Genomic DNA, 22,041 nt, shown 5'->3' on the forward strand with positions numbered 1-22,041 from the left:
TGGTGCTCAGGCGTGCGGAACTGAAGGTTGGCTAGTTATTGTAAGTGTAACCAGACGAATTTGATAAGAGAGAAAGAGAGAGGGAGAGAGAGAGAGAGAGAGAGAGAGAGAGAGTAGAGAGGAAAGCCTTTACCTCAATTCTCCAGCTCTCTCACACACACACACACACACACACACACACACACACACACACACACACACACACACACACACACACACACACACACACACACATACACACACACACACATACACACACATACACACACATACACACACAAACACACACACACACACTACGTCAAACTCTCTCGACGTCTTTATAGATTTGTGTTGCCTCTGAGAGCGACTCTCAGAGTATATGTCTGGTTGCTGCACAACACTAGGCTCTGCAACACTCTCAGGACGTCTGAACCTCCATGGATGAGGCAAGACACGGTTCTCTCAGGACGTCTGAACCTCCATGGATGAGGCAAGACACGGTTCTTTCAGGACGTCTGAACCTCCATGGATGAGGCAAGACACGGTTTTCTCAGGACGTCTGAACCTCCATGGGTGAGGCAAGACACGGTTCTCTCAGGACGTCTGAACCTCCATGGATGAGGCAAGACACGGTTCTTTCAGGACGTCTGAACCTCCATGGGTGAGGCAAGACACGGTTTTCTCAGGACGTCTGAACCTCCATGGGTGAGGCAAGACACGGTTCTCTCAGGACGTCTGAACCTCCATGGGTGAGGCAAGACACGGTTCTCTCAGGACGTCTGAACCTCCATGGGTGGGGCAAGACACGGTTCTCTCCCTTTTGCTGTATTTCTCATCCATTTTGCAGAGGAAAAATCGCTGAGAAGAGATTATCAGAAGTATTGCCTTCACGAAACTCTCTCTACTTTCGTACGCTCTTAACTAAATTAAAAAATATATATTTTTTGCTCTCATCCTAAGTGCTCCGGGATGAGAAATGCTGCATATCACTCCTGGCACAAACATGGCACTACCTACGGCACTTACTAACTACGGCACTTATTAGGTTGTTTATTTCGACACCAATAATGAGAACACCTTGAACAAGTTAACATATCGTTTTCATTTATATTATATATATATATATATATATATATATATATATATATATATATATATATATATATGCTGGTGCTACCACATCTTCAGGCTGGTGCTACCACATCTTCAGTTTGGTGCTACCACATCTTCAGGCTGGTGCTACCACATCTTCAGGCTGGTGCTACCACATCTTCAGTTTGGTGCTACCACATCTTCAGGCTGGTGCTACCACATCTTCAGGCTGGTGCTACCACATCTTCAGTTTGGTGCTACCACATCTTCAGTTTGGTGCTACCACATCTTCAGGCTGGTGCTACCACATCTTCAGGCTGGTGCTACCACATCTTCAGGCTGGTGCTACCACATCTTCAGTTTGGTGCTACCACATCTTCAGGCTGGTGCTACCACATCTTCAGGCTGGTGCTACCACATCTTCAGTTTGGTGCTACCACATCTTCAGTTTGGTGCTACCACATCTTCAGGCTGGTGCTACCACATCTTCAGGCTGGTGCTACCACATCTTCAGGCTGGTGCTACCACATCTTCAGTTTGGTGCTACCACATCTTCAGGCTGGTGCTACCACATCTTCAGGCTGGTGCTACCACATCTTCAGGTTGGTGCTACCACATCTTCAGGCTGGTGCTACCACATCTTCAGGCTGGTGCTACCACATCTTCAGGCTGGTGCTACCACATCTTCAGGCTGGTGCTACCACATCTTCAGGCTGGTGCTACCACATCTTCAGGCTGGTGCTACCACATCTTCAGGCTGGTGCTACCACATCTTCAGGCTGGTGCTACCACATCTTCAGGCTGGTGCTACCACATCTTCAGGCTGGTGCTACCACATCTTCATATATATATATATATATATATATATACATACACACATATACATATATAATGCTAAAAGTTGTTATTATCACGTAGGCAGATAACTTTTCAGGCACACTAACTCTTATTTGTTCTCCACCTGTAAGAAGGTATCTTCAGTTTGGTGCTACCACATCTTCAGGCTGGTGCTACCACATCTTCAGGCTGGTGCTACCACATCTTCAGGCTGGTGCTACCACATCTTCAGGCTGGTGCTACCACATCTTCAGGCTGGTGCTACCACATCTTCAGGCTGGTGCTACCACATCTTCAGGCTGGTGCTACCACATCTTCAGGCTGGTGCTACCACATCTTCAGGCTGGTGCTACCACATCTTCAGGCTGGTGCTACCACATCTTCAGGCTGGTGCTACCACATCTTCAGGCTGGTGCTACCACATCTTCAGGCTGGTGCTACCACATTGCTGGATGGAAGAAGACAGGGAAGCCCGGTGTAAAGATATGCTTCATCACATCATTGGTCTGGACACGTTACCACACGTTAGTACGTGGTCCTAGCCAGACCTTATCTCTGATATTAATTAAGCCAGGCCTTGACCTAGCAGACGTTTCTAGGAGAAGGCGACGTGGTCCTAGGCCAGGCAGAGGCGAAGGTGTTGAAGCTGGGCGGTGGCCTCCAGCATGGGCGTGATCCTGGGTTTGCATGGGCGTGATGAGTGGTCCTGGGTGTGGTGACGCCCACACTCTGGTGGGCGGAAGACCGACACACAAAGGCTTTACGTTGCGGATACAGAGCGAATATAGTAAGTTGGGCGGACAGAGGGCGGTGGGCGACGTGTGAACACAGGCTGGTGGGCGGACGCACAATGGGCGGATGCATGAGCAGCGGGCGGGTAGTAGGGCGTCAGTGGGTGACGGGCGGCACATGTGGGCGGCAGTGAGCAGACATAAGACAGTGGGCGGGACACCACCACCACCAGGCAACAGTGGGCGGAACAGCAACGGTGAAGGAGGGCGGTGTGGGCGTGGGTGTGGGCGGCCCCTGCCCCTGCTGGTGGCCCCGTGGGCGGCGTGGGCGGTGTGGGCGGCCAGGCTGGGCTTGCGGACTACAGCGGGCCGCTCTGGGCCGCACACTTTACAAGTCTGTACAAGAACAACAACAACAAAACAACACAACGCTTAAAGTTATGATCACAGATCAGACTATATCCCAAGTTCGTCCCTTGGAGGAACGCGTGGCGCCCGGCGAGTTTGCGTCGGGCGCTGCTGCGTCGGGCGCTGCTGCGTCGGGCGCTGCTGCGTCGGGCGCTGCTGCGTCGGGCGAGGCATCACAGTCAACCATCACTCTCCCCAGCTGTGGCGGCTCTTGCAGCGGGAACAACGTTACGCACACCCGCACTCTTCGACCACCATGCGGGGCACGTCTCGCTTGATGATGTTCGAGATCTCGTCGAGATAGATGAGAGACATGGGCGAGAGCTTTGTGGGGGCGCAGCACTGCGTCAGCGCTCCGGGAGGACGGTGCCGGCTGACTTCCTCCAGCATCTGCGAATAAAAATGGGTGAAGGAGTCGGGGGTGCGGAAAACACTGGCACATGAGCCTTTGCAGTAGTTGGCATTATAGCCGCTGGGCGCTATGATCCAGTCATCCCAGCCCAGTTCTCTGAAGGAAATATAAAGATTCTGCTTGCAACACATTTTGGTGTCTTTATCACACTGGAGCGCGCGGCGGGAGAGGCGTCTCGAGGGTGTGGGGACGGTATGTACTACTAGGAAAGGCCTATGGGATGCCTCCGCACGCCGAGACCCAGGCTTGTGCGCTCCCTTGTGCTTGCGCGGCGTAAACAGCGCCGCTTCCAGCTCCCCGCTGCAGCTGCTACAGTCTACTAGCAGCCGTAGACGCTCTCCAGGCCTGGCGAACCACCGCTGCACTGCCGAAGTCACCTCAAGGCGACGCCACCCGACCCTCGGGCTGGTCACATGAAGAGACGATACCATTTCCGCCGACGGATTCTGTAATGACAAATATATGAGTTATCCACTGTTAACTGACTGATGGCGCAGTAACACCAGTCGTCCCTCAGTCACTGTTAACTGACTGATGGCGCAGTAACACCAGTCGTCCCTCAGTCACTGTTAACTGACTGATGGCGCAGCAACACTAGTCGTCCCTCAGTCACTGTTAACTGACTGATGGCACAGTAACACCAGTCGTCCCTCAGTCACTGTTAACTGACTGATGGCGCAGTAACACCAGTCGTCCCTCAGTCACTGTTAACTGACTGATGGCACAGTAACACCAGTCGTCCCTCAGTCACTGTTAACTGACTGATGGCACAGTAACACCAGTCGTCCCTCAGTCACTGTTAACTGACTGATGACACAGTAACACCAGTCGCCCCTCAGTCACTGTTAACTGACTGATAACACAGTAACACCAGTCGCCCCTCAGTCAACACTGTTTAAGCATCAATTTCAAAACCTGGGAAATGAGAACAAATAATGTTTGACCTATGAAAGGCGATGGTAGCCCCAGAGGTAACAGCAGGACAAGATATACAACTGTGGAAGTAATCACTATCCTAACGATCTTATCCTACCTTATACAGCCTCGCTGGTTAATTTGTGGACAAAATCCATATGTAAAAGTAGGTCCAAACTCACAAGTATTACAAAATGCTCATTATTACACCGCAGTCTGTCCTCCGGTTTCATTATCACCGCATAATACCCTGACTAGAACAATACACAAATAACCTGCACATAGGTTTCAGTCCAAGTCGGACCAAAACGTTGTCAAAAGCTTCATTCTCCTATGTGCGGCTAATTGTCGCGTGCGTATTTCTGCATCAGTGTAGTTTTAATAAAAAGAGTGCACATTTATTATTCTTGTTTAGGGTAGGTTAGGTAAATGTATAATAATAATAATTAGGTTACTGTCCCAGGCTTCCGCTTGGCCGATTTCATGGGACTGAGAAATTACCTGGGTGGTCTAAATTGGAACGACCTACTATGGGTCAGGTAAGTGGTGTTGGTTGCTAATATGACGCTTTTCAGAGCATAGTTCCAGCTGCCCAGATAACTTACGTTCCAAGTAAGGAAATTAGATCAACCAAAAGTGATCCCAAATGGATAGACAATGTTTATCACATTGGTCAAAAGAGAAGCATATATAGGCATATCAAAAGAGTGGATGGGCAGTTAAGCAATCAATATATTCAAGAAAAGAGAGAAATAAAAAGGGAATAAGAAAAGGTAAATAGAGATTATGAGACTGGTGTGGGTCGCATCCTGGGACAAAACTGACCTAATTTTCCCGAAATGCTCTGCATAACAAGCGGCTTTCTATATAGTAGTATGTCATTGATGTCAGCTAGGACTGTATACCTTGTACAGTCACTGCACACCACTTGTAGTAAATAAAGATATGATTATTATTATTATTATTATTATTATTATTATTATTATTATTGTTGTTGTTGTTGTTGTTGTTGTTGTTGTTGTTGTTGTTGTTGTTGTTGTTGTTGTTGTAAAAGTAAGATTAGGGATAAGATTGGTCTGCTCAAAAGTAACTCAGGTCAGATCACTGACAGTGATTAGGAAATGTGTGAAATTTTTAACTCTTATTTCCTCCCCGTTTTTATGCAGGAAGATACCAGCAAAATTCCAGAAATAATAAATTATGTAGAACAGGACGATAATAAACTGCACCATTAGGGTAAATAGTGACATGATCCTCAGACAAATAGAGAAATTTAAACCTAACAAATCCCCAGGTCCTAATGAACTGTTTGCAAGGGTTTTAAAGGAATGTAAAGAGGAGCTTAGCAATCCTTTTGCTAGTCTTTTTAACATATCACTACAAACTGGCATAGTGCCAGACAAGTAAAAAATGGCAAATGCAATACCTATTTACAAAGCAGGAGACAGGTCCATAGCTTCGAACTATAGTGGGAAAATTTATGAATTCAGTACTTGCCGAGGCAATTCGTAACCATCTTGAAAGGCATAAATTGATTAATGAATCTCAACACGGTTTTACAAAGGGGCGTTCCTGTCTTACGAATTTACTAACTTTTTCTCACCAAGGTATTTGAGGAGGTAGATCATGGTAATAAACATGATACTGTGTATATGGACTTCAGTAAGGCTTCTGATAGAGTTCCACATCAGACGTTATTGAGGAAAATTAAGGCACATGGAATAGGATGAGAATTTTTTCCTAGGAATAGGCATGGTTGACAGTTAAGCAATAGAGAGTTTGCATCAATGGGGAAAAATCAGAGCGGGGCCGCATCACAAGTGGTGTTTCACAGGGATCAGTGTTGGGCCCTTTGTTGTTCACATTTTATATAAACGACATTGATGAGAGAACAAATAGCTACATAAGCAAGTTTGTTGATAACACCAAAATAAGGCGCCTAATTCATTCTAATGAGGACACTAGAGCACTCCAGGATGATCTGATTATACTGATGCAGCGGTTTCCGACCACTGCATCAGTCTGGACAGTAAAATAACCATGCCACATATAAACTAAATAATGTTGATCTTAATATTACTGATTGCGAAAAGGATTTAGGAGTTCTGGTTAGCAGTAATCTAAAACCATGACAATAGTGCGTAAGTGCTTGCAATAAAGCAAACAGAATCCTTGGCTTCATATCAAGGAGCATAAATAATAGGAGTCCTCAGGTTGTTCTTCAACTCTATATATCCGTGTTGAGGCCTCATTTAGATTATGCTGCACAGTTCTGGTCGCCTTTTTACAGAAAACTGGAAAATGTACCTGGGAGGATGACAAAGTTGATCCCATATATCAGAAATCTTCCCAAGGAAGATAGACTGAGGCCCTGAATCTACACTCTCTAGAAAGGCAAAGAATTAGGGGGGATGTAACTGAGGTGTATAAATGGAAACTTGGAATAAATAAAGGGAATGTAAATAGCGTGCTAAAAATGTCTACTCAAGATAGGACTCGCAGCAATGGTTTTAAGTTGGAAAAATCCAGATTCAGGAAGGATATAGGAAAGTACTGGTTTGGGAATAGAGTTGTGGATGAGTGGAACAAAGTCCCGAGTACCGTCAGAGAACCTAAGACGTTGTGTAGTTTTAAAAATAGGTTAGTTAAATACATGAGTGGGTGTGGGTGGGTGTGAGATGAACCTGACTAGCTTGTGCTAAAAGGTCTGATGCCGTGATCCTTCCTTAAGTGAATATAACCTGACCTGACTAGGTGGGTCATTGGTTTAAGCCGGGAGGTGACTTAGAACCGCCTCGCATGGGCCATTAGGCCTGCTGCAATGTTCCTTTTTTCTTATGTTCTTATATTTCCATATAATTCCCGGACAGTAAAGAAAATGTGTGAGACAGTGACGGCTTACATGAAACATGGTTCTCGTGTTTCTCAACGAAACGCAACACATGTTCAAGGTTTCTCATTGATGATATAATCAGCATACGATGAGAGAAGGAATTCTCTTTCAAGTCGTCGCTTAGAGGATTCGTCAGATGTTTACTGAGGAGCCCAGCTCTCGCAACACTGAAGTAATTCATCAGAAGTTTACTGAGGAACCCAGTTCTTGCAACAATGAAGTAAACCATACCCCCGGCCGGGATTGAACCCGCGGTCATAGAGTCTCAAAACTCCAGCCCGTCGCGTTAACCACTAGACCAGCTAGCCACAATAAGATTCATCCAACTAGGTATATTTCTACACCATAGGAAAGTTAGCACAGGCACCTCTGTGACCACAAATGCAAGTTTTTACAGACGAATCTCCAGCTAGCGTGGCCGTGACGAACTCTAGCTCAAGTCCCTTCACTGCCGTCAACATGACTTAAGAAATCGTAATGACACGATTGCAAATAAACCATACCCCCGGCCGGGATTGAACCCGCGGTCATAGAGTCTCAAAACTCCAGCACGTCGCGCTCCCGGCCGGGGGTATGGTTTATTTGCAATCGTGTCATTACGATTTCTTAAGTCAACAATGAAGTAATTCATCAAAACTTTACTGAGAAACACAGCTCTGGCGACACTGTAGTAATTCGTCTAAGGTCTACTGAGGAACCCAGCTCTAGCGACAACGTAACACTATGAAAGAATTAGACTTAAGCTGTAATAGGACTGCAGGGATACAGAGGTCGTTCTGGTTTTTCTTATCAGACAATATTTTGTTACCTATGTGGGTTTACACTTCACCTTCACTCCACTCTTGAAACTGGAAAATGTTTCATCATTTATGGAAACTTACAGCTGTTACTGTGATGTTTACAATCTTGTATCCTCGCTGGACTTAAATTTGGCAACCAGCAAATATTTAGCCAAACAGTACGTAACTCAACGTCTGTTTTGTCACTTTCCATAAGGTCCTCCAGTCATTGCTTATTAGAAGAAGAAAAATTCTTTTTAGTTGGCCGCAGTCTAACCTGGCAGGTTAGACTGCGGTCAACCATCAGTGAGGGTTTAGGAAGGAGTTGACGTTGTAGTTGAAGCTACAGTCAACTCCTGCTTTATGGGAACTGGTCCATCTCTCTACAGCTGAGTACTAACTTTACCGTGATTACTGTAACGCAGTATCACTCTTGAGAGTGCCTGAGTCTGTTCATAAGCTTTAAATACAGGACAATGAAGACTTACACCAGTATCACCAGTGAAACTGAAGACTTACACCAGGATCACCAGTGAAACTGAAGACTTACACCAGGATCACCAGTGAAGATGAAGACTTACACCAGCCTCACTAGTGAAGATGTAGACTTACACCAGCCTCACTAGTGAAGATGTAGACTTACACCAGCCTCACTAGTGAAGATGTAGACTTACACCAGCCTCACTAGTGAAGATGTAGACTTACACCAGCCTCACTAGTGAAGATGTAGACTTACACCAGCCTCACTAGTGAAGATGTAGACTTACACCAGCCTCACTAGTGAAGATGTAGACTTACACCAGCCTCACTAGTGAAGATGTAGACTTACACCAGCCTCACTAGTGAAGATGTAGACTTACACCAGCCTCACTAGTGAAGATGTAGACTTACACCAGCCTCACTAGTGAAGATGTAGACTTACACCAGCCTCACTAGTGAAGATGTAGACTTACACCAGCCTCACTAGTGAAGATGTAGACTTACACCAGCCTCACTAGTGAAGATGTAGACTTACACCAGCCTCACTAGTGAAGATGTAGACTTACACCAGCCTCACTAGTGAAGATGTAGACTTACACCAGCCTCACTAGTGAAGATGTAGACTTACACCAGCCTCACTAGTGAAGATGTAGACTTACACCAGCCTCACTAGTGAAGATGTAGACTTACACCAGCCTCACTAGTGAAGATGTAGACTTACACCAGCCTCACTAGTGAAGATGTAGACTTACACCAGCCTCACTAGTGAAGATGTAGACTTACACCAGCCTCACTAGTGAAGATGTAGACTTACACCAGCCTCACTAGTGAAGATGTAGACTTACACCAGCCTCACTAGTGAAGATGTAGACTTACACCAGCCTCACTAGTGAAGATGTAGACTTACACCAGCCTCACTAGTGAAGATGTAGACTTACACCAGCCTCACTAGTGAAGATGTAGACTTACACCAGCCTCACTAGTGAAGATGTAGACTTACACCAGCCTCACTAGTGAAGATGTAGACTTACACCAGCCTCACTAGTGAAGATGTAGACTTACACCAGCCTCACTAGTGAAGATGTAGACTTACACCAGCCTCACTAGTGAAGATGTAGACTTACACCAGCCTCACTAGTGAAGATGTAGACTTACACCAGCCTCACTAGTGAAGATGTAGACTTACACCAGCTTCACCAGTAATATCATAACTTCGGAAGCCGGACTATCTTACGGTCTAGAGGCCGTTACTTAGATAACGACTCGAGTACATGCTAGTCCTGCCATATCTAGCCTACAGTGGACTGAATATCAAATAACTATCCATTTTGCGCAGTTCAATTTACAAGGTAGGAGCCGTTATCTTATTCAGCTCAGTTACATGTTAAAATCTGTTATCCTAAGTTTATTCAAGTCCAACCTTTATCTAAGGTATACAACCGCCCCCAGGATGCCACCCACAACAGCCGGCTAACACTCAGGAACCTCCTGACATTTAGGTGAACAGGGACAGCAGGAGTAAGGAAACATACCTAACGTTTCTACCCGTGCCGGAGATCAAACCCTGGACCCTCAGTAATACACTGCATGTCACTATACATACATACAAATATATATATATATATATATATATATATATATATATATATATATATATATATATATATATATATGTATATACCTAATGATTTTAATGAAAATTAAATAAAAAAAAATGTTTTTAAATTAACTGTTAACTGATAATTTGTTGGTTTTAAAACTGAATTTAAATCACGTCGAATTATAATTGAAAATTAAATATTTATCGTTTAGATGATGGTTCACTACAAACCGAAACACTACATGGGTTCTATGCCCAACTTGAGAGGTGTCCTCTAGTGGATCACGGAACACCTGTGGTCTCACCTGATATGTTCCCTGTACAGGAACACGGAACACCTGTGATCTCACCTGACGGGTGTCCTCTAGAGGAACACGGAACACCCACAGCTTGGGTCTGGGACGACTAGCGTCGTGGTGACGTACTCCGACAGGTCGCCTTACGTACACCCACAACACGGCCTCCGTCACCCGTAAGGAACCCACGTCAGCGTCGCTCTGGGTGAACTCCAGCAGTGTATGGTTGTTAAGCTGCGGACCTGGAGGAACAACCAATATGTTGGTACTATCCTTACACCATCAGTTACCGTTATTACACTATTACTACTGACGATCATACTGTCTGATGATACTGATGATGATACTGTCTGATGATACTGATGATGATAATGATGATGATATTGATGATAAAGTCTAATGATACTGATGATGGTACTGTTTGAAGATACTGATGATGATACTCTCTGATGACACTGATGATGATACTGTCTGATGATACTGATGATTATACAGTCTGATGATACTGATGATGTTACTTTTTGATGACACTGATGATGATACTGTCTGATGATACTGATGATTATACAGTCTGATGATACTGATGATGATACTATCTGATGATACTGATGATGATACTATCTGATGATACTGATGATGATACTATCTGATGATAATGATGATGATACTATCTGATGATACTGATGATACTGTTTGATGAAACTGACGATGAAACTCTCTGGCGATACTGATGATGATACTAATGAAGATACTGTCTGATGATATTGATGATCATACAGTCTGATGATACTTATGATGTTACGTTCTGATGATACTGATGATGATACTGTCTGATGATACTGATGATGATACTGATGATGATACTGATGATGATACTGTCTGATGATACTGATGATGATACTGATGATGATACTGATGATGATACTGTCTGATGATACTGATGATGATAATGAAAATACAATCATTCTTAAACATGAACATAAGTATTTCTTGTTAATCGTTGCTAATGCTATTATTGCTTGTTATTTATTATTATTATTATTATTATTATTATTATTATTATTATTATTATTATTATTATTAATGCATTATTATTATTAACGTATTATTATTAATAATAATGTATTTTTTACGGGCAAAACTCTACGGTAGGTTTTATGTTATTTTCACTTACTCAGGCGCGTCCTGTTGTAGACTCGAGAGTATAACAATGGTATACAAACACACTAGAAACATCTGGGGTATCTTTACTTTGGAGACGTTTCGTCATCCAGTGACTTTATCAATACAATACATAAATATATTCTGAAGACTGTAGAAATGTATATATTGGAAGATGAGGTAATCAGTCCCCGAGTCTACGATCAGGTGTTGAGTAACGTATTCTTGAAGAGTGTGAACCTCAGGCAGGAAAACTGGTGCTTATATACTGGCGTCAGATGAGTGTACGCCGTGAAGGTATGCCGTGTCCATGTAATGTTTTGATAAAGCCACTGGATGGCGAAGCGTCTACAAGATACCCTGATGTTTTACACGTGTCTAATGTATCATCGTCTAGTTGTGTTTACAAGGGTTGAGTCAAAGCTCCTGGGTCCTCCTCCGAGAAGGTTTTATGTTCCTGGTCCCGACCGTACCTATTCCCCCGAAACTCTGGTGGCCTAGGGTAGCTTATTGTGTGGATACCAGGTCTTACTCGTCCTGTTAGTCAGTCAGTCAGTCAGTCAGTGTTATGACCAACGTCATAATGAGATTGATTTATATAGAATGTATATGTATTGTCCACTTAATATTATACTCGGGGTTTCTTTAATATTAGCTAAATTAAAGATTCCACTAGTTTATAATATTATCTGATTTAGAAATATGTAATTATTATGATTATACTCGGGTATGTATATATATATATATATATATATATATATATATATATATATATATATATGCCAATTACTCAAGACATATATATATATATATATATATATATATATATATATATATATATATATATATATATATATATATATATATATATATATATATATATATATATATATATATCTAAGGTTTATATCGACGTATGTCCTTTGTGGTTAGTTCAGACTCTCTCCCCTTTGACGAGTTGACGTCATGAAAGAAGTTGTTGTAAAAGTTCAGTCCACACTCACTGCTGACTCGGTGAACAGTGTCTTAGCAGACCTACTAGTACTCCAGTACTGTTCTCTCTTGATGTCTTACAGAGTCTAGTTTAGAAACTCCTGAACTGGCTTGAGTTAGGAATTGTGTGGTGAAGTCAGTAGACAGTTATAACCAGATATCTTTGTTATACGATGTGACTACCTGTGTCGTAGAATACCTTACATTCGTGTGTTATTCAGTGAAGGTGTTCATTCTGGATGTATATACTCTCTTTCAAGTCATGTCTTATGTTGCATGCATAGAGTGCATAACCTTTATTCGGTGCATGTACACACCCTCATTTACAGGCTATCTCCCCCAACCAACGAACCAGGGACTAAGGGGTGACGATGGGGCCCCGTCGTTCAATCAGTACGCAAGTTCCAGCCAATGAGAAGATGGTTTTGGCAATCGCAGAGGTGACGTGGGTACCACTCACCCGTCTGCCCTTGTCATTCCCATTCTAGAGTTGGTTGAAGCACGGTCTGCTCTCTAGTGGCTTCTATTCTGCCTTGCTTACCGTGGAGTGCACTAATAACTATTGTTGTACATAGTGTATATAGTGTACATACTTCTGTTCTAAATTGGTGAAGGATAATGTAAGTCAAAAGTTTTTCTGCTGTGTTTATTTTGCTCCCTTTACACCCAGGATAACAGGCCTTTGGGACTCCTGGGTTGTAATATGGGGGCCTGTCCGGGAGCTGGAGCTGGACTTAGAGCACGGGTTCAGCCTAGGGGGATGCTGGAAGCAGGAACATTATGTAGCTTGCTGTCTGGCATTGCATTAGCTTTGCCAACGCTTTATAAACTTTGCATGTCAATTGCCTTGCTATGGTCAGCCTTGCTATTATATGATCATTCAACAGCTCGCTACTAGCTTGTTCGGTGTGCTCGCTTCACTATGGTCAATCTTGTGTTAAGATTTTGCAGTCAGCTTTGCTATTGTGTATTCACCTTGCAAGCCTATGTGTGTATTCTGCAGTTGTATTGTGCATAGCTAAGCGCATTCTGCAAATAACGTGTTACATAGGGGTATTCTGCAATCGTACTGTGCATAGCAAATAACTTTTACATTGGGGTATGCCACCTAGACGAGTCAGACGTCTGGTGTCGGCATATACTTTATTTAACTTGCCTAAATTGTCCCTACAGCGTTGTTGGCAAATTGCTCGTTCCATTGGCATTGATTGCGGACGCACTCTCAACTGCGCAACTGCGTTCACTGATCACCGACAAACTTCGGGAAGAGGAGATGGCACATCAGACTCCTCCCTCCGATGTTCTCGCAGGAGGAAGATGATACATCATTGGAGCAAAATCGTAAATCTAGTGCAGCAGGGTTGTTTCAAGGTGAATCAGCGGCGTTGGCACGTGAGCTGGCAAAAATCAATCTTGAGCAGACTAGGGAACAGAGGGCATTTGCCAAGGAAGAGTTTGGTAGGGAAAAAGAAAGAAGGCAGTTTTCGCAACTTGTAAATGACTTTAGTTTGCAGAAAGCAGTACAGCTTGTTCCCCGCTTCAATGAGGCCGAACCAGAACAATTTTTCGAAGCTTTCGAAAATCAGGCTCGAGCCTTGAGGTGGCCGGAACAGCATTGGGCATCGTTGGTTCACACAGCATTGTTTGGTAAGGCACAGGAATTTACGTCAGTGTTAAATGACACTGATTTTTCCGATTATAAAGTAGTGAAGACCACAGTTTTGAGAGCATATACATGTATCCCAGCTAAGTATAAGAAACTTTTCAAGTTAGGCAGACTAGAGCTTGGTCAATCCCTGGTTGATTTTGTGCGACAGCAGACTAAAGCTTTTACCAGCTGGTATAAAGCAAGTGGTGTTGCTACCTTCGATGATCTTGTGCAGCCTATTCTGCTAGTCTATGGGACCAGAGGTTAGAGTCTTTCTGCAGGATCATGACTTAACCACTGCACTGGAGGCAGCCAGGTTGGCTGATACCTTTGAAACTAACTAACCGCTCCTTGTGCGAGCGGTCCCATCTCTCTTTTCAACAGCCTGGCATGAGCAGAGATCGTCAACCTTGGAGGATGAAGTGCCAGCCGGAGGGAGAACGTCTACGTCAGCCAACTAAGTCACCTGGTGAGCCACGCTTCTCAACTTATGGTCCACCTGGTGAGAGACAAACCACTCAACATGGTGTAACTTGACAACAGTATCCACAGAGATACCAGCCAGAGCAACACCAGTTGCAACGTCAGCAGGGAGTAAAGGGCAAGCCTGTCGTCTGTTTCCTCTGTAACAAAGTAGGTCACATCCATCCCAACTGCCCCCACAAACCCCAACCTATTGGGAAAATCTCTAATGTCCCTAGTAACATGTCCCTGAAAGAAGTAGAGAAAGGGATGGCTCCTTATTACTGTCAGAGTCTCATTTCCCTTCAGGGAAACTCCAAAACAACTGAAGTCAAAACCTTTAGAGATACTGGAGCATATTGCTCACTTATAAGAGAGGAAATATTACCCCTTTCAAAGAACACCTCCTTAAATTCCTCTGTTTTGTTGGAAGCATTTGGAGGAGCTATATATTCTGTCCCCTTGCATAGAATTTATGTACAGTGCAAATATTACACCCTATACTTGACTGTGGGTGTATCTGAGGGATTCCCCATGAAAGATGCCATGTTATTACTGGGTAATAACATTACCACTGTTAATGTATGTCCTGAACCCTTAATGATTAATTCTTCTCTGGTGTTGGCCATAACTCGGGCAATATCCCAAGGGTTGTCTGGCGAAAATGTTGACCTATCCTTGGACGACTCCGATCTCGGAATAGCCAATTTGTTTTACGAGGAAAACTGGCCAGGGCCTCGTAGATTAAGTGTACAGACCCAGATCAAGCCTTCATATTCCAAGGTTGCAGGATTGCCAGATATCTCTGTTTCCATGCCCGAGGGACTGTCCTTCCAGGAGGAACAACGAAAGGACCCTTCTTTGAATTTCGCTTTTCAGGCAGCCATGGGTAAATCCTTTTCGGATCATCCGGTCAAGTATAAACTTAAAAAAGACTATTTGATCTGCACTGAGACTGGTAAGGAGATAGAGGGCCGGCAACTGTCAGACAGGTTAGTAGTTCCAACAAAGTTTAGACCTAAGATATTGAATATAGCTCATAATACTTCATTAGGAGGTCACTTAGGATTTACTAAAACATTATATAGAATCACAAAAGAATTCTATTGGCCAAAATTAAGGCAGGATGTGAGGAATCTTATCCGGTGTTGCCGAGAATGTCAGCAAGTAGGGAAACCTGGACATTTTATTAAACCTGCACCTCTCCAGCCTATACCTGCTGATGGAGAACCTTTTGCAGAATTAATCATAAACTGTGTAGGTCCACTACCTAAGTCAAAGTCTGGAAATCAGTACTTATTTACCATTATGGATAGAGTAACTAGGTACCCTGAAGCAATTCCCATGCGCAGTATTAATACTAAAGCTATTCTCAAAGCTTTAACCAAATTCATTTCTTGTTTTGGCATTCCTAAAACTATTCAAAGTGATCAAGGTGCTAACTTTACTGCCAAAGCATTTAGGGAAGTATTAACTAGGTTAGGGATAATCCACAACTTATCCACTGCCTATCATCCTCAGTCCCAAGGCGCCTTCGAAAGATTCCATCAGACGTTAAAAACCATGATGAGAACTTTTTGTATGCATTTTCCTACAGACTGGGATGAATCACTACCTTTGTTGCTGTTCTCAGTACGAGAGACGGTGCAAGAGTCTACAGGGTATAGTCCGTTTGAGCTGATCTTAGGGCACAATGTACGAGATCCTCTTCGGGTGCTCAAAGAAGGATGGATGGGAGAAGACGTTAGCTCAACACTCTACAACCCGTCTTCAAGGTTGCAGGTGGCACGTCAGTTAGCCAAGGCTTCTTTTCTGCCAAGTTCCAGCCGCATCAGAGAGCTTACTCTTCCATTGAAAAAGAAGCCCTCGTGCTGGTACTGGCTTTGGAGCATTTCGATGTTTATGTGGGCCAGACGTCGCAGGTGGTCACTGTCTACAATGATCACAACCCTCTAGTATATCTCCAAGCCATGAAGAACCACAATACGAGGCTCATGAGATGGAGTCTACGACTGCAACCCTACTCTCTCAGATTATTACACATTGCTGGCAAAGAAAATATGTTGGCAGACTCTTTATCTAGAGTCTAACAATGTTACTCTATATTATAATTATAATTATATATTAGGTTAGGATGTGTTAGGTTACCTGTGGTAACTACTTCCAAGCTCTTTTTTTTATCCCCTGGTGTGGTTTTTTTTTTAGTGAGGGGATGCGGGCTACCGTCCGCCCCTGTCCTGCGCTCTGAGTTTAGGGTTTGGCTTTTTGTCACGAGAAAAGCTGAGCTCTATCTAAGAGTTGGATGGCTGAGAGGAAAGGCGGTCCCATTATTTGGTGCCATGGCGGCACGGTTACCACTGGGAAGTGGGAGCCTGATCCTTAGCCTTCTCGGGGTGGGGGCGTGGCATGCAAAGAGAACGTAACCTTTATTCAGCGCATGTACACACCCTCATTTACAGGCTATCTCCCCCAACCAGCGAACCAGGGACTAAGGGTTGACGATGGGGCCCCGTCGTTCAACCAGTACCCAGGTTCCAGCCAATGAGAAGATGGTTTTGGCAATCGCAGAGGTGACGTGGGTACCACTCACCCGTCTGCCCTTGTCATTCCCATTCTAGAGTTGGTTGAAGCACGGTCTGCTCTCTTGTGGCTTCTATTCTGCCTTGCTTACCGTGGAGTGCACTAATACCTATTGCTGTACATAGTGTATATAGTGTACATACTTCTGTTCTAAACTGGTGAAGGATAATATAAGTCAAAAGTTTTTCTGCTGTGTTTATATTGCTCCCTTTACACCCAGGATAAGAGGCCGTTGGCACTCCTGGGTTGTAATATCTTATTATTGAGGTAACGGTCTTGTTCCTCTGATTATTTTCAAGTGTAGTGTCCGTGTAGACGTTGAATATTGAAGGTGTTAATTTACGGTTGATAAGACCAGCGCTATTGTATACATTCAACTTAGTATTTTTATGTGACTGAAAGAATCTAAGTATTATTTAATAGATATTAAGGAATATCCAAGAGAAGTATTTAAGCTTTTAATACAAAACCTGAAAATGCTGAGTAACTCATTTGCTCCTAAAATTTCCAAGAACTGAAGTTCCTTCTTATTCTTGGAAGTGATTTTGTTGTTACGGAGAGCACTAACCTGGTCAAAGACTAAGATTCGAACCGTAACTGTTAGTCAGTCAGTCAGTCAGTCAGTCAGTCAATTAGTCAGTCAGTCAGTCAGTCAGTCAGTCAGTCAGTCAGTCAGTCAGTCAGTCAGTCAGTCAGTCAGTCAGCAGAACTCACAGGTGTCAGTACACTCCAGACACAATACTCACTTGGGTTATAACTTTTTTACTTTTCCAGGTAAAAAATCTCCTGTGTCAAATCAATGAACTTTTGTTTCAAAACAATAAAAAAAAGTCCCTAATTCCTCTCAGTTTTCAAAAAAGGTCAACCCTAAATAAAAACTATGAATCACCATATATCTGCGTTACTACTCATAAGTAGCAGCTCAGTAAAATACTAACTGGAAACTCAAATTAATAAAAAATATTAATCACCAGATATTTTCGTTCTCAAAGAAGAGGATTAGCAAACCACAATTTATCAGTTGTCAGCATCACGTTCTGGACAGGAATCTCAGTTTGGTAATGGATGAAAATCTTGGTGCTAAAACCAGTTCCCGAAACATGAGTATCCATTTGTATCCCAACTGGTGAAGAATTATGAGGAACTACAGACTCAGTTTGTTAATGGAACAGAAATGATCCTCTATAAATCAGGATGGAGAGATGATATGAAGTTTTTGTACCATCTAACACGAGTGTCTAGAATGACTCACGAAATCGTAATGACACGACTGCAAACAAACCATACCCCGGCCGGGATTGAACCCGCGGTCAGACCGCGGGTTCAATCCCGGCCGGGGTATGGTGCGTCTAGAATCTTCGAAAAAAAAGGTCACTTTCCTTTCATTAACTTTCAGAAAATTCCAAACATCAGCAATGCGAGGTGGAATTCAAGAGCCATTCTAGGTGAATATTCTTGCATTCTGTCTTATACTTACAAGATAGAAGACTTTGGAGAAGATATGTAGATTCGTGTCATACACCTGGACAGATTATTGGTTTACTGATCAGATGAACGATGAAAATGACTTCAAAAATTTGTCAAGAAATACATAAACCTTACAAAAAATCACTGAACTCGTTCAAAAATCACTGGAAGCAGAAGCCGTCTGAACTTAATATAAAAAGAAGTAATAAGTGTGGTGCACGTGCACTCAGAGTTATGCAGGAACTGTATGCTGCTGTACAAACAAAAACAAACTGCAACTTCGGTTTATTCTAAGCAATAAGTAGTAATATATGTACAAACATGATGCTGTAAGCGGTTTTATTTGTTATTACTGTTACATGCAATATGCATTCAAGTTACTTCTTTTCGTTGCTCGTTTTTTTTTTTTCATTTTAGGGGCGACATTTCCTAAAACGATATTGAAATTGAAGGTCATTTCATTGCTATTAGGCAAAGGTTCATCTGATTAAGATACAGGAATATTGCGTTGTATAACAGTTATAACCCTTAAGTACCCACACACCCCAGCCACAAGTACCTACACACCCCAGCCACAAGTACCTACACACCCCAGCCACAAGTACCCACACACCCCAGTCACAAGTACCTACACACCCCAGCCACAAGTACTTACACACCCCAGCCACAAGTACTTACACACCCCAGCCACAAGTACCTACACACCCCAGCCACAAGTACTTACACACCCCAGCCACAAGTACCTACACACCCCAGCCACAAGTACCCACACACCCCAGCCACAAGTACTTACACACCCCAGCCACAAGTACCTACACACCCCAGCGATAAAGTACTTACACACCCCAGCCACAAGTACCTACAAACCCCAGCCACAAGTACCCACACACCCCAGCCACAAGCACCTACGCACCCCAGCCACAAGAACCGACAGACCCCAGCCACAAGTACCTACACACCCAAGCCACAAGCACCCATACACCCCAGCCACAAGTACCTACACTCCCCAGACACAAGTACCCACACACCGCAGCCACAAGTACCCACACATTCCAGCCACAAGTACCCACGCACCCCGGCCACAAGTACCGACAGACCCCACTCACAAGTACCTACACACCCAAGCCACAAGTACCCACACACCCCTGCCACAAGTACCTACACTCCCCAGACACAAGTACCCACACATCCCAGCCACAAGTACCCACGCACCCCGGCCACAAGTACCCACACACCCCAGCCACAAGTATCCACACACCCCAGCCACAAGTACCAACACACCACAGCTACAAGTACCAACACACCCCAGCAGCAGCAACCCACACACCTCAGCCACAAGTACCTACACCCCCAAGCCACAAGTACCCACACACCCCAGCCACAAGTACCCACACATCCCAGCCACAAGTACCCACGCACCCCGGCCACAAGTACCCACACACCCCAGCCACAAGTACCAACACACCCCAGCCACAAGTACCTACACACCCCAGCCACAAGTACCCACACACCCCAGCCACAAGTACCTACACACTCCAGCCACAAGTACCCACACACTCCAGCCACAAGTACCTACACACCCCAGCCACAAGAACCCACACACCCCAGCCACAAGTACCTACACACCCCAGCCAAAGTACCTACACACCCAAGCCACAAGTACCCACACACCCCAGCCGCAAGTACCTACACACCCCAGCAACAAGTACTTACATACCCCAGCCACAAGTACCTACACACGCCAGCTACAAGTACCTACACACCCCAGCCACAAGTACCCACACACCCCAGCCACAAGTACCTACGCACCCCAGCCACAAGTACCGACAGACCCCAGCCACAAGTACCTACACACCCAAGCCACAAGTACCCACACACTCCAGCCACAAGTACCTACGCTCCCCAGACACAAGTACCTACACACCGCAGTCACAAGTACCCACTCACCCCAACCGCAAATACCCACACACCCCAGCCACAAGAACCAACACCCAGCCACAAGTACCCAAACACCCCAGCCACAAGTACCCACACATCCCAACCACACATACCCAAACACCACAGCCACAAGTACCCACACACCCAAGCCACAAGTACCTACACACCCCAGCCACAAGTACTGACAGACCCCAGCCAGAAGTACCTACACACCCAAGCCACAAGTACCCACACACCCCAGCCACAAGTATCCACACATACCAGCCACAAGTACCCAAACACCCCAGCCACAAGTACCCACACACCCCAGCCACATGTACCTACACACCCCAGCCACAAGTACCTACACACCCCAGCCACAAGTACCTACACACCTCAGCCACAAGTACCCACACATCCCAGCCACAAGTACCTACACACCCCAACCACAAGTACCCACACACCCCAGCCGCAAGTACCTACACACCCCAGCCACAAGTATCCATGAACCCCAGCCACAAGAACTACACACCCCAGCCACAAGTACCTACACACCCCAGCCACAAGTACCTACACACCCCAGCCGCAAGTACCTACACACCCAAGCCACAAGTACCCACACACGCTAGCCACAAGTACCTACACACCTCAGCCACAAGTACCTACACACCCCAGCCACAAGTACTTACACACCCCAGCCACAAGTACCTACACACCCCAGCCACAAGTACCTACACACCCCAGCCACAAGTACCTACACGCCCCAGCCACAAGTACCTACATACACCAGCCACAATTACCTATACACCCCAGCCACAAGTACCTACACACCCCAGCCACAAGTACCTACACACCCCTGCCACAAGTACCTACACACCCCAGCCACAAGTACCTACACACCCCTGCCACAAGTACCTACACACCCCAGCCACAAGTACCTACACACCCCTGCCACAAGTACCTACACACCCCTGCCACAAGTACCTACACACCAAGCCACAAGTACCTACACACCCCTGCCACAAGTACCTACACACCCCAGCCACAAGTACCTACACACCCCAGCCACAAGTACCTACACACCCCTGCCACAAGTACCTACACACCCCAGCCACAAGTACCTACACACCCCTGCCACAAGTACCTACACACCCCAGCCACAAGTACCTACACACCCCTGCCACAAGTACCTACACACCTCAGCCACAAGTACCTACACACCCCTGCCACAAGTACCTACACACCCCAGCCACAAGTACCTACACACCCCAGCCACAAGTACCTACACACCCCAGCCACAAGTACCTACACACCCCAGCCACAAGTACCTACACACCCCAGCCACAAGTACCTACACACCCCAGCCACAAGTACCTACACACCCCTGC

At 44.9% G+C, this 22,041-nt stretch overlaps 1 protein-coding gene across 1 annotated transcript in view; it reads right to left on the bottom strand.

Annotated features, from left to right (window-relative positions):
• Window positions 1-2,265: 2,265 nt before the first annotated feature.
• The window catches only part of LOC128706284 (inhibin beta B chain), a 161,507-nt gene continuing 141,731 nt past the window's right edge, over window positions 2,266-22,041 (bottom strand). Inside the window, exons 2-3 of the mRNA XM_070087106.1 lie at window positions 10,480-10,667; window positions 2,266-3,908 (exon numbers count right to left, since the gene is read on the bottom strand). Of these exons, the coding sequence (XP_069943207.1) occupies window positions 3,279-3,908; window positions 10,480-10,667 (818 nt within the window). The 3' untranslated portion in view covers window positions 2,266-3,278. The remainder of the gene's footprint in view (window positions 3,909-10,479; window positions 10,668-22,041) is intronic.

Source organism: Cherax quadricarinatus, chromosome 2, assembly GCF_038502225.1.
Source record: "Cherax quadricarinatus isolate ZL_2023a chromosome 2, ASM3850222v1, whole genome shotgun sequence".
In the NCBI taxonomy this organism is placed as follows: Eukaryota; Metazoa; Arthropoda; class Malacostraca; order Decapoda; family Parastacidae; genus Cherax; species Cherax quadricarinatus.